The sequence below is a fragment of the Amblyomma mixtum genome, chromosome 3, assembly GCF_055824585.1.
Source record: "Amblyomma mixtum isolate Tamu chromosome 3, ASM5582458v1, whole genome shotgun sequence".
Lineage (NCBI taxonomy): Eukaryota > Metazoa > Arthropoda > Arachnida > Ixodida > Ixodidae > Amblyomma > Amblyomma mixtum.
The window spans coordinates 174846456-174860817 of record NC_143014.1 but is presented as its reverse complement, the minus strand read 5'-3'; the positions used below and the strand labels follow the sequence as shown (position 1 = coordinate 174860817).

At 47.3% G+C, this 14362-nt stretch overlaps 1 protein-coding gene across 3 annotated transcripts in view; it reads right to left on the bottom strand.

Annotated features, from left to right (window-relative positions):
• The window catches only part of slo (calcium-activated potassium channel slo), a 159252-nt gene extending 151370 nt beyond the window's left edge, over positions 1-7882 (bottom strand). For all 3 annotated transcript variants that reach the window (XM_089581987.1, XM_089581985.1, XM_089581986.1), the window contains exon 1: positions 7404-7882. In XM_089581987.1, the coding sequence (XP_089438113.1) occupies positions 7404-7754 (351 nt within the window). In that variant the 5' untranslated portion in view covers positions 7755-7882. The remainder of the gene's footprint in view (positions 1-7403) is intronic.
• Between the last annotated feature and the right edge of the window lie 6480 nt (positions 7883-14362).

Here is a 14362-nt window from a genome sequence, read left to right as displayed (position 1 = left end):
GAGGAGGGTGAGTAGCTATTCTCCGCTACTGTAAACAATACTACGTACTTTTCCGAGAAGCGGGGCTGAACATGACCAGAACACCGGTGCAAAGTCCTGACTAATTTTTACGGCGACTTTTACTTGTGGCCCAAACGTTGCAAGAAATTATTTCGTAAGGGATTATTTGTTCTTTCATCTTTTTTTTTATTGGGGTTTAACGTGCCAAAGCGACTCAGGCTATGAGGGACGCCGTAGTGAAGGGCTCCGGAAATTTCGACCACCTGGGGTTCTTTAACGTGCACTGATATCGCACAGTACACAGGCCTCCAGAATTTCGCCTCCATCGAAATTCAGCCGTCGCAGCCGGGATCGAACCCGCGTCTTATGGGTCAGCAGTCGAGCGCCGTAACGACTGAGCCACCGCGGCGGGTCTCTTAGGCTCGTAGATTAGCTGTGCATTATTACAAACACCTTCTCACGCGAAAGCATCAACTGCGAAGTCGTCGTCGGCGCTGCCAACTATGTTAATGCTAGCACATCAAAGAACCGGCTACAACACATACAGGTTAGAGAGACGCCACAGTGGGGTTGAGTGACTTAAAACGCTTCTTTCACCTCTATCAGTACTTCTTGTGAGAGGAGCGTGATTTCATTCAACTGAAAATATTGGCATTTTTATTTAGTACTAACTTTGTCTACGCTTTGCTTTATTCCCTCAAAGCCCAGACGCTTGCCCTAGTGTTTCACAGCAAAAGCACAGCGGCCAGCAGTTTCCGCTGCGTGACTGCCGGAAATCCAAGCACAAAATTGTAGCAGTGCGAGAGGTTTATAATGACAGGTGTCATACCCTCCTCCCCCCTCATTTCTGACCATCGCACTTTTTGTTCAATGCAAAGGGCCCACTGAGCGCTCTACCGGATATGACGCATCGGGTAATGTTGTGAAGATCTCGTGGAACCGGTGATTCTCCAACGCTCTTGGAGAGTGAACAGGGCTGTTCTTAATCATTCAGCTATGTTTCTTCGGGCGTAACACACATGCTCCACCAGAAGGCCCTCGCCAGCCTGTGCCAATCGCGCCTGGATACAACGTCTAGTGAAGAGCGTACGCGTTCAAGGGCACATTCTGTGCATGTGAGGAGACTGAACTAACCAGTTGAGCGCAACTGGTTGCATTGGTGTTTTTAAGGAAAAAAATAAGGGTGTATTGGTGGGCGAGTTGGTTCGACATTATTGCTAAAAGGCGCCAAAAATATAAGATATCTGGCACAGAATGAGAGCGAAACACTATCCGCCTTTTCGGTAGATATTAAAGATTTGTATTATTCTATACCAGAGCATGAACTGATGGATGAGTGACTGAATGTATTGACAGAGTGTGAGCAGTTGCCTTCCAGCCGAGCTGTTGATTCATTTTTGCAGTTGTTTTCAATGTATCTGAAACCTACGCACATAGAGTGGAACGGTGGTACCTTCCTACAGAAAGTAGGAGCATGTATAGCCCCCGTTTTAAGCGACATCTTTTTAGCCTCAAAAAACAACCTTCTGAAACGGTACTTAGCAGAGACAAATGTAACGCGGGCCTTCAGATTTGTCGATGACTTTTTAGTGATCGTGAAAACCAGAATTTATAAACCGGTCATCATTAGTGTTGTCAATGCTTAAAACAGCCTTGTCTTCATTAATCATGACTCACTAACCTCCCGCAGATAATTGTTTAATCTCATCGTGTCAGGTTTGCTGAGGGTTCAAGCCAAGCGCTAGCAAATCCAACCCTTCCCTCAATTTAGCCCAATCAAAAGTGATAAAAAAGGCTTCGTTCAACCACGTCCAGCAAAAGCACATAGCAAGTCATGCGTGCATTGACTGCAAAGCACTTTTCGTCATCAGGTCAGTCGTCTCAATGAGGCGCGTTATCCTCACCATGTAACCACATCTGTACCAGAAAAAAGAATGCTCAGAAAGCTCAAGAAACCCAATAACGTAGACCAGGGTCAAGCAGGCAGTTCTAGACCAAGGTTTGCCGTCATTCCATATATCCATGCCATATTTCACAGTCTGAAAAAAAAAAAGTGGGCGAACGAGCGGGCGTCAGGGTTTTATTTTCTGCTCCGAAACACCCGGGAATGATGTGCGCAAAGGTGAACGCACAACATCGAAAAAACAAGCAGGTTTGTGAAAAAAAAAACACGACCGGAAGCATATCAGCTGCGTAAAGGAAGTAACATATTCCGCTCCTCTGTCATGTGGTGCTGCATACGTTGGACAAACGGGCAGATGTTTAAACGGCAGGTTGTATGAGAATCGGTACAAGACTGAAAATCAGCCTTCGAGCCACATAAGTAAGGCTCGTGAATGTGCACCAGACTTCGACAAGACCCGTGTTCTGGAAGGGCTGAAGATCAGTGAACCAGAGAAATACTGGAAGCGCTTGAGATCAAGAAGCGCGGTGAATCGTGTGTCAGCGATCCCTCAGTGTGTTTATCGGCGATGGAGCTCGCATACCTTGGGTGTGGCGCGTACACGAAAAAAATAATATTGTATCGTGTGTGAATATTTTTCTTTCACGCTGTGCATGACGGCGCTGCTTTTCTTCGTGTTTATCACTTCGCCGCAGTTATTTATTCTGCGCGACAAGAATAAACTATCAGTTGTTAGTTGCGCCTACGTGGGTGTCTCGTGTCTTCTCCTCCTCTGCCAACAATATTTTTTTTTGGCGCCTTCTAGTCGTAAAGCAAAAAGTAAGAGAGGCGCGATTGTCATTTCCACAGAAAAACAGATACCGAGAAGTGGAAGTAAGTTCAAACACACTGAGCAAGCCAACAGCTTCCCCATCCAGCTAGCTAAACGCACGGCAAGTGTAGCAGACAGCTGCTCATGTGGTTCTCAATATTCTGTCGTCGACTGTGTGCATTCAGAGCAGTACTTGGGAAGCCGCTAGCCCATTGCCGTCTCTGGGGATCAAATAGCGAATATGGGCACAAGCCGCAGTCTGTCGCCAGATTCTTGGACGGCGGGCAAGTACTCGTGTCCATTTATGCTACAAACGGCCGTCACTTCGAGTGAACAGCGAGTGAAACCTCGCAGCGGTTGCAATAAACTACAGTGTGTACATGCTGTCGACGCCTGGCAAAATTACAGCTTAGTTGCATTGTTCGTACGTCCGTCCCTGCTGCGCGGTTAATTTCGCACGCGCAATTAGGAAATTCAGCCGTGAAATCTATTAAATGGCACTTATTTTCAATTTTAGACGCTCAGGATATGTATCGAACAAGCTAAGACTGCGGAACACTTAAAAAAAAAGCCCCCTTTTTTCCGACTATGAACTTCCAAAAAGAAGCGATCTATTCTTATTACTCTTCCTGTGCGAATCCAAAGAAAAACTGGGAGACTTGACAACAAAGAACCACCTTCACTAACTAGGTTTCGCACACACGTTTGTCATAAAGATTCAACGGGCATTACGTGCAAAAAGAGACGCCACTCAGCGCAGCAACACCGTGACCGGCGGCTAGAACCTAATATTTGCTGTAGAAGAAAAAACAAAAAACAAAGTGTGCATGCGTATGTACCGCGGGAATAACAAGTTGCGTAATGTATCGCACGTGTAACAGGAGCATGATATATACTGAAAAAAAAAATCGCAGCATTTGCAAATTTCGAGACAAAAAATGGCGAAAGGGAAATAAAGCAAAAATAAAAAATAAAAGCGAAATAACGAGCGGCACTGTGTCGGCGACGCCAGCGCCATCCCTATGCGAGGTTTATTCACGAAGAAAATATCCTCCCAGCAAGCCCGTGACGTGTCACGGCACTCCGAAGGTGGGTCAGCTGCACTGTCGCCCTCCGCACCTCTCATACAGCCGGCTAATGCAAAACACAGACGGAACATTTAGAAAGTTTGTTTGTTTGTTTGTTTTGTTGGGGTTTAACGTCCCAAAGCGTCCCAAAGGAACATTTAGAAAGATGGACAGCCTCGGCCTACAGACATCACCTACAATCCGCGCGATTTGGCAGCAATGAAGTGCAATCTCGGCGAAGAGAAAACGGGCCCCTGGCATAAACACAAGAAGAAACTCTAACATTATACACTGATGTTTTGCCACGTTCATTTCAATGGCGCTCAGTGTAAGAACCTGTAGCCGCCGCCGACAACAAACCGGGAGGAGATTTTCAAAGTTACGCTAGTCAAGTGACTGCGAGCGAAGCGGTTACGAAATAAAGCTGGTACAAACTTCCATGAAAAAACAAAAACGACGCTCACAAAAGCCCGCAAAAATTCACAGGAAACAATTACTGGAACACAAGATGCTGTTTCGAGAACATGTGCCAAGGAAATCAGTTCCTTTCTAACCGCAATGCCTTCTCAACTGCACAACATTGCACATCAGCTACAGGATCATGCACGCCGCTATGTTTGTTCGAACTAATCAGAGACATCTCAGTACGCAGGACGCCTTCAAATTCAGTAATCTAACATATTTTCCAACCCACGAGCAACTGCAAACAGACGCACTAAATGTTTGTGGTCATACTGACGGGCGCAGTGCAGATTAACGAGACCGGAAGACAAAGCGTTACAGCTCTGAGCAATGCAGTTCCAAGCTCTCCTTCTGCTCTCGTTCAGTGTACTGGTTAGCTGGGTACCTTTCAACGTAAGCTCGGGCGAAGTGCTGCATCCATCTCGGGTAGATTGACTACCTACGCCTCAAGTGAATCTTCCATGTCATCCGTTGCTCCTGAAAGCGCCGATCAAATCATAAGTGCGTACAAATATCGAACCAACTGGATGCAGACATGGTGGAAACCTTGACTTGTTTCGTAAAGGTCCGCACTGGACAAACTAAGGTTGCAGGTTTGTTTTATAACTTTAAATTTGCACTATACATTGTCCGCAAGCTTCCCTGCACTATTAAACCTTAACGTCATGTACACAAAATGCGTTTCCCTTGCGCCTTCTTCGGTAATGACTGCTGGTTTCCTTTGTCGAGCTACAAACCAGGGTTCGTTTCGGGGGCCTGTTTACCAGCCGGGTGGTTTACCAAGCGGCCGCCTTTAATTATTCGAGAGGGAACCACGAAAGCACCCATGCAGCGAGGTTTCGAAACGCGTCAGATAAGTGGCACGTGTAAACATTATATCTGAAGCCCTGCCCGCCATGGTGTCTGTCGCCGCCACGCGTAAAACAAAAAACAAAGGTCATCGTGCCAATCCTGTACATGCACAAGAAAAAGAAACAGCGAAATATCTCGCGCGTTTAGTGTGCACCTGGTCTGCGAGAAGATCACACGCAAAAATGTGCTCAACAGTGACGTATGCACTTTTCGCAAGTGTCGTCGGAAACCAATGCATCACCGCCTGTGTCTGGAACACGGCGGAGCGCTTGTGTTTATGCGCGCTCTGCGCCCCTGGTTGGTCGTACGGGGTGTATACGAACGCACGCATCGTCGTGAATGCCGTGTTGGGAAACACCAGCAAAGACGGCTGCACAGCTATTCATCTCGTTGAACAAAGCACTAAGCGTGGCCTCTCAATGGCATCACTGTTCAATCAATGTGGCGAAGTGGCTGTGTATAGGCCACGATATCTGTCTACAACGTTCGATAGCGTTTGCCAAAACAAACATTTCACTCCTGTCAAACCGACAGTTTCGATAGCGAAGCGAAGCCGCAGACAAAGGCGTAATGTGCACGCCGAGTTTCGAGCTGGGAGGAAAATGAGCGGGTAAACATAGGTATAGGTTAGCAGCTCCGCGTTATTCGGCATTGCCAGAGTCTTGCACAAATCACCGCAGCACGCTGGAATTTCTGGCGCAAACCGCGCTGTCAGAGTTTGAGATGGCGGCCGCTCATGGCGGCCGGCGAAATGGCCAGGCGTCTTACCGGCGAGCAGGAAGACGCGTCCTCCACGGTAAGTAACATTTCACAAAATAATACCGCCCCAATCTTGAGACTGAACGTGCACGTTTTTTTTTTTTTTTGCGTAACACGCAGGTCGCTGAGGATTCCGTTGTTCGCTCAACGTTCGCGCAAAAGCGCAAAGACTAGGTACGATAATCACGACGATGAGCACACAATCTTTATATCCTGTCCACTGTTGTGCTTTTATGCATATATATGTATATGTGTGTGTGTGGGGGGGGGGGGTATCTACTTTTTCAAGGCAACTGATTAAAATAGTAAGTCCAGGAAGTCGCAGTAAAAACTTAAGGCATTTGTTCGAGGTTTTGACCAGGGGCTGGTCTTTATATATATTGTGACGCAGCACCAACAATAGCTCAATAACAAGCTTTACTAATCAGCTGCTCCTTCGATGCGTACAGCCGCCACGGCCCCAAACGTGGGAACTTCTGAGTCTTGCCGCTTTCTAGCGACACAAGCGCTGCTGGCGGCTATTGCTCCATGGCGGCATCATTATTCATGCATGACGTGTCCGAGATACTTCGCAAAATAAACAATTCTCGTCCTGACGAATGTGCTCCCCTTGTTATTATTATTCTTTGCATGTGCGCCGCCGTCCCCAGAACTAAAGAGCGTAGTTCATACACCGGACCGACAACAGGCTGTTTTCTGACGCCCCGGCAACGGCGCTGCACTCCCTCGTCGTCTCTCTGCTCTTTTTTTTTTATCATTTCTTCGCCGCCCTCTCGCAAACAGGGCGAAAGAATAGTTTTCTTTCGCTTTCCTTACCACGGTTCTCGTGTCCTCGAATGTTACGGGCTCCGGAGGCAGCCGCTTCTTTTGGAACATGTGGCTGCAACCGCGCTCTCCCTCCCGTCAGCGGCCGAAGGCAGGCGGGCTTCATTTTACTTTCTCCTGCTGCTACAATGATCGATGAGCGATAAATGCGTGCTAGCTCCGCCGGCCTCGGCTGCACGTATGTCCAGGTCCCCCTTCCCCGTTCTCGTGCTACCTGTATCACCGGTTGCATATGCGGGCCAGAAACGTTTGACACATGGTAACGCGGGCCAGGGCTCTGCGCTCGTTGCATGGCTCCTATACACAGACGCGTCACGGCATGAGCATTCAGCGCGCACGCTGCGAGCAGGCTCGCGAGACTTGCGTCACGCACACTTTGCGTAGACCACGCAGCTATGACGTCATGCAAAAACGACTGGCACTGGACAAGCAGAAATTGAAAGAACACGAAGAACAAGACACCTGCTTCCGTGTGCCTCGTCCTCGATGCACTTTCAGTTTCATCTACTCTCAGCGGGCTTTCGCTTCAGCCGTCAACGAAGCGGCAGTTTCTCTCGGGTTTACCTTAACTAGCTCTGATTTCTCATGCACGAAGCTTTGCATGGGTCTCGCCGTTGCGTTTAAACGTGACCAACAGGGGTAGACCGACTTCTCGCCCGTGGAAGCGCTATCCGCTCCCCCCCGGGCGCACAGGCGTACGGAAAGAGAAAGTAAGTGCACGCACCAGTATCCTGCCCGTGGTGGTCTGTCCCGAGATGAGTTCCCCTGCCCAGTCCTTGGCCTCCGTCATGAACCCGATTTCGGCGGCCCCTTCCCCGGCCTTGCGCTTGGCATCGGCGGCGCCCGGGGCTTTCTTGGCGGTCGGCTGCTTGGGCGCCCCGGGGCTGTACGCGCCCGCCTTCTCCTTGCGGCAGCAGAGGAAGGCCAGGGCGCGCCAGATCAGGATAATGAAGAGGCCCGCCAGGAAGGTGAAGATGCTGGAGAGCAGGAAGCACCACCACTTCCGCTCCCGCATGCACTCCAGCTCGCCCGGCGACATGTTGGGCGCGGGCGACGTCGCCTCGGCAGAAGCCATCGCTGCTCGTGCTCGTCACGCCGCGCATCAGAAGGCGCACATTCGCGCTGGCGGCCCAGCGGGCTCGCACGCTTCGCTCGTAGCTCCTCGCGGCCGCTGCTCGCTGGCGGCAGCCCGTCGTCGGGATCGGCTCCCTCTTCACTGGCGCCGCCGCGGCCGCCGCCGCAGCGCCACGGGCCGCAGCACCGCCAGGCGGCGCGCTCGGACCCGGGCCTAGGGACTCGCGGAGGGCTAGGGAGCGCCTCTCCCCCACGGCGGCTCGCCCACTGGGCTCCATCTTAACGACAATTAGTTATCGCGCTGAGCGTCTTTGTATACGTTCGCCGTGCGCCCACGCAGAGGGCGAAGCAGCCGGTTATTTTCCCTTCGACTCCAGGCCGGCATGCGTAATTTCTTGCTGTTTGTCTGCCTGTTCATTTTATACAGCTTGAAAGCGGAGATGTCATTGCATCTCTAAGCACAGGGCTCGACGTCTTGGCGCAGCGGCGAAGCATAACCAGGGCACAGGTTTAGTCCGTACGGAGTCGCCGCATTTCTAATGGAGCGATGTGCAAACGCACCCATTCGCTGTAATGGCGTTCAGCGCTAAAGAGCACAGATAGTGCCGAAACTAGTCCAGAGCCCTTGGCCATGGTACCAAGTTAATCTCGATGAGTTTATTTTTTAGCACTGCTTGGAACAAAGGTATAGTAGCCATATATTATTTTGTCAGCTACAGAGGATGTTTTCCAATTCATCCCAGTCCAGGCTCTGTTTTGTACTCAACACAGCAGTACATTAGAATTTTGCCAAGTTTTTGCAAAGTAGCGTTCGAATAACTTTTTATATGGTACTGGAAACGGAGAACGGTAACGGTAGGTGACACACGTATAGAAGGCCCTTCGCTGCAGTATTCTTCTGCGCAAATGGGGGTAAATACGGGCGCCTCGACATGCATTCACCCCAGGATTTGCAGGTACAATACATCACTTCAGCTGCGGAGAAGAAAAAAAAAAGTCCATTTATGAAGCCCGCAGGAACAGCCAGCAAATTACTACAGTTTATAAGTTGATAGCTTTATTGCCTTCATATTGGTTTCATTTCTTCGTTGTCCATCTTTCACGTTATAGTACGTCTACGCTCATAGTACGTCAACGCTCATAGTACGTCAACGTTCATAGTACGTCAACGTCAACAGCATTGTTCCTGCTACGCTGGTTATTATGTGTTCCAAAGCGGATGGGGGGAAGAGACGGTTGTGGCCGTTTTCTCTTTTGTAGACCTTTCTGACTACCCTTCAAGCACCTTGACAGGCAAGCAGTGTTTTAAAAATACTGGTTAAGACAGCTGGTCTGCAGTCATATACTATTGCAGTCGGTCTGCTGTTGAAACTATCATCCGCGTCTTGCACGCTTTCATCGGAAACACATTGGTTGGTTTATTGGGGTTTAACGTCCCAAAGCAAATCAGGCTATGAGGGACGCCGTAGCGAAGGACTCCGGAAATTTCGACCACCTGGGGTTCTTTAACGTGCACTGACATCGTACAGCATACGGGCCTCTAGCATTTCGCCTTCATCGAAATTCGGGCGCCGCCGCCGGGATCGAACCTGCGTCTTTCGGGTCAGCAGCTGAGCGCCGTAACCACTGAGCCACCGCGGCGGGGTCATCGGAAACACATGTTCCTATAGGAAGACAATGGCAGTCGCGGAACGTCAAGAGGTAACCGACGTCTTATTTTTTACCTAATTTCACTCTTTCTAACTCAATACTCGTCACCTATTAGGAGCAAACGAACGTCAGGAAACCTGCACTAAATACGCTTTCTTTCTATGTTATTATTTACAAAATACTGCGGACACTAATCCCGAGCAGGGTGGGTGTACAAGTTAGTTAAATCAGAAACCAGTTAGTGAAACAAGCAACTCTGCAAAAAAAGGCAAAAATAACACTAGTTAGTTACATGTCACTGGGAAATGGTTTAGTTGTCCGCTTCCAGTCTGTTATTGTTCATGGAAAAAACGAAAACTTGTTCCTACTTTAACAGTTAAAGGTTAGAGAACAAGGGTGGTAACACCGTGTTTGTCTAGCAGATAATGTAGTTACGTGTGACGAAGGGTCCACACAGAGATTGTTATCTAATAAGAGAGAAATAATTCTAACCTGAACTTTTTTCTTCTAAGTTCAAGTCGTTCAATCTTGTTAATTTTCATCAAAGTAGTGGGGAAGTCAGTCTTTGCATATATATTAAAGATAAACCTAACAACTCTTCTCTGCATTCTTTCCAGATTTTTAAATCTTAGATTTTGATTAGATTTGGCAGCACGGGCTCGATGACATCGCCTCACCGTACACCGCTGCTGTTTGCGCAGGTAACCAACTGTTGTTCTTTATTAACTAAGCTCACGCGCTACCGCGGTCTTTTAGTGCTGCCAAGCCCACACGCAGCTTTTGTCACTCTTAGTGACTGTGCTTCTGTAATACAGGCGCTTCTGCATTGCCACTGAATATCCACCCATACTTCTTTAGAAATTGTGTTCGTATGCTGTAGAGCTGCACACCCCCGTATCATACTAGGCGCATGCTATCGCCCTCCTGATTCCGACAACTCATTCGTGCCCCAGTTGCATGACGCACTTAACTCTGTAAGATCTCTATATCCGCATGCCCCTATTGTTATGTTCGGTGATTTTAATTTTCCTGGTATTACTTGGTCTGACCTTCCCCTCTATTTCGAAAAATAATACTGAAAGCAATTTTGTTAACACATGCCTAACATTTACGCTATCCCAGATTGTTGAATCAGCAAGTAGGCATAAACATCATTCCGCTAACAGCCTGGATCTTGAACTTACCCCCCTCCCCCCCCCCCCCCCCCCCCACACACACACACCCCAGCCCCGATAGAATTTCTTCGCCGTCATACCTAGATGAAATTAGCGATCATAAAGTAATCCATGGCACGTTCTTCACCAGACTGAACCGCGCAGCCAGTCACAAAAAGCTGGCCTTGTATGACAAAGGTAATTATCAAGATTTTAACAAAGAACTAACCAGGTTTTGGGAATTCCTATCTGTTGATTTCTGCACGCGATCTGTCGAGCAGAACTGGTTAATGTTTAAGCTTAAAATGTAGGAACTAATTAATACCTATATTTCAACCATAAGCATTCGCGAGCGTAGCTCCTCCCGTTGGTTTAATTCTGCGCTCAAGCGTCTTAAAAACAAGAAGAATCGCCAATTCCGTGCAGCCAAATTTACCAAGAGTCCAGATACGTGGCAGAAATACCGCACCACGTTCAAATTTTATGATTCAGAGATTACTAAATCTAAACGTTCCTTTTATGAAACCACCCTGCCTAACTTACTTCGAACTAACATAAAACAATTCTGGAAAGCAATTAATCCCAAAGAGAAAGACAAATCAGTTTCATTAATGGATCAGACAGGTTAGCCTGTTCCCATTGACGAGGTAGCGGAAATACTCAATCTAACCTTCTCTTCTATTTTTACAAGAGATAACCAGACGATAACCTCCCGCATGTTTCCTCGTATAACCATCCCATCGTGCCAGATATCACATTTTCACCCCAAGGAATCTTGAAACTAATCGAAACTGTAAAATTGACTTCATCAGCTGCCGTCGACGGCATCAATGCTATAGTGCTCGAAAGCACCAAGGAAATCACCAGTGTTATTTTGTCCCACATTTTTCAGCAGTCATTGTCATCCGCAATCGTCCATCATGATTGGAAAGTGGGTAAGATTGTTCCAGTTCCTAAGCCAGGTTTTACTAACTACCGGCCCATATCTCTAACCACCGTCTGTTCCAAAATTATTGAGCACATTATTTATTCGCAAATCACAAATTTCCTTACATCTGTTAAGTTTTTTCACCCTAACCAGCACGGATTTCAAAAAATGCTTTCATGCGACACCAAACTTGCGATATTTCTTCACGACATAAGTACTAACGTAGACCTTAACACGCCTGTTGACGCTCTCTTCATCGACTTCGAGAAGGCCCTCGACAAAGTCCCTCACAAACGGCTACTACTAAAGCTTTCACAACTAGATCTTGACCCGCTCGTCTTCAACTGGATACAGTATTTCCTCACTAACCGTCAGCAATTTGTTGAAGCCAATAAGAAATCTTCACTCTCTAACGTACTCTCTGGGGGGCCGCCCTTCCTTCTTGGCCCTCTGCTTTTCTTAATTTACATCAGTGACTTGCCTAACCACATTTCATCAAACATCCGCTTATTCGCCTATGACTGTGTCATTTACCGTCCTATTAATAGTGCAGCAGATAATAATGTAATTCAGTGTGATCTATTAAGGCTAGAGGAGTGGTGTCGTAGATTGCTGATGGTCTTAAACACTAACAAAACTGCGCTTGTTTTCTTCCACAGACGACAAAATTATCCTACCTCAAATTATCTTCTGAACGGTTCTAGTGTCTTACCCCGCAATTGCATTAAGTATCTTGGTGTTGACATCTCGGATATCCTTAACTGGTCTATCCATATAACGCGCATAATTAACAATGTTCACAAAACTCTCGGCTACCTTCGCCGTAATTTACGTCTAGCTTCACCAGCAATTAAATTACTAGCTTATAAAACATTAATTTGGCCAAAGTTAGAGTATGCATCTGCCATCTGGGACCCCGCTAAACTTAACCTAACCAACTGTATTGAACTTGTTCAAAATCGCGCCGTTCGATTCAAACTACTTATACTCCACCAGTGTTGCTTCCCTCAAACATAATGCATGCCTACCTAACCTCAAGCACTTGCAAGGCCATGCTTGTATAACAAAATGTATCACAACTTTTCTTACAACTGTCCTGTCCAGCCTGCTCATCGTTCTTCAGCCCGCACAAGCCACCACAAGGCCGTTTACCAGCCTCCTGCTCGCACCGTTACCCGTCTCCATTAATTCTTCATCCAAACAGGGCGTGACTGGAACAGTCTTCCCATTAGTACCATCCTTCATATAAACCCGGACCATTTCAAGAAAGCCATCGATACAATGTTTTGTTAACACCAAGTTGCTAGCCCACCCCCCATGTAAAGCCCTCACCCAAGGGCCCGTGAGGTATCTGTGATAAATAAATAAATAAATTTAGTACCCGAGCCCCACACTATGCAAGCATATTCGAGTTTAGGTGCATTATGGAAAAGTAGCAAAGTAGCTTAATGTTAGAAAGGACATTTTTCAGTTTATGTCTTAAGCAGCACAATTTGCGAAATGCGGAAGAGCCAATAGTGCTTATATGAAAGTTTCACGATAGGTTGCTCGTTATTGTTACATCTGAGTACTTGTTGTTAGTTACTTGTTCAAGAAGGAACAAACCTCATTTTTATGTGTAGCGATGCGGTGTGTGTTTTTGGATTATCGGAAGATGCATACTTTTGTTACCATTCAAAACCACTCCTCATTGGTCGCACCAGTTCAAAACATTGTTGCTAACCGCTTGCTAACCGTTGTGCTAACCGCTTGAACAATACCGTTGATATACAAAAGAAAAAGCAGAGGGCCCAATACACTTCCCTGTGGAACACCGGATGAAACTGGAAGAGAGCCCGATTGTTGTCAAACCACTTCAACAAACTGACAGCGGTCATTTAAGTAGGCGGTTATATGCATGTTACGAAGATATCAGGAGTGCGCTTTTTTTCATTTTTAGAATTAGTTTATCACAGGGAACTTTGCAAACGCCTTGCTAAACCCCCCCCCCCCCCCCCCCCCCCCCCCCCCCAAAAAAAAAAAAAATGCGTCAATCTGGCTCTTTTTATATACACATGATGCGAATGAATTATAATAATTAGTTGTGTTACCTTCGATAAGCCTTTTCTGATCCTTTACTTTTTCCTTTCCATTGTTTCTTACTTGTGGAAGTCGACTTCCGAAGCCGTCACGGCCTAGAAATTCAGTCGGCAACATGTTTCCTGAGGTTTTATTTTTTGTGGTCTTCACCTTTAAGCCTGATGTTATGATCCGCTGTTTGTTTCAGTCATTTTGCTGAGCAAGACGGCACCGCAGTAGGTCGACTACATTACAGGACAGCGTCCCAGCAGCCTTTCATCGTACGTGACCCTTACCAAGGAGATGATGTGCAACCGACCACTCATGTACTCTGTTGCTGACACTGAAGTGAAAGTTACAGCTGGCGTCTGCGAATCAGCGGCCGAGTTTTCGAAGCCTTTTGCGCGCTAGGACTGTGTGTGATCCGTCGGCACTTTCGTTATCGTACTCCAGGCAATCACTACTGACGGAGTGTCGGGTGCGAGCCAATCATGAACCGTTCTTGCGTTCGAGATGCTTTGATCCGTCCCTAGTTCGCTGGTACTTTCACTTCGGTGGCAAAAAAAAAAAAATTGAGATAAAGCACAGTTGCGCAGTCCTCCAGCCACGCGTATCAATTGCACTTTTATATCGTTCTTTACGCGTTGTGCGCGCAATTCTTTCTTCGCACGCTGTCATGGACAGTGCAATGTATGGTGTTTTGCGCGTACGTCGCCCTGATGTGCGAACGAGAAAGTGTGTTGTTCAGGAAATCTTCGCGCCATTAAATCAACCTCATAAAATATCGCAAGCCCCTTATGCTCTAAAGCAATAGGGCTT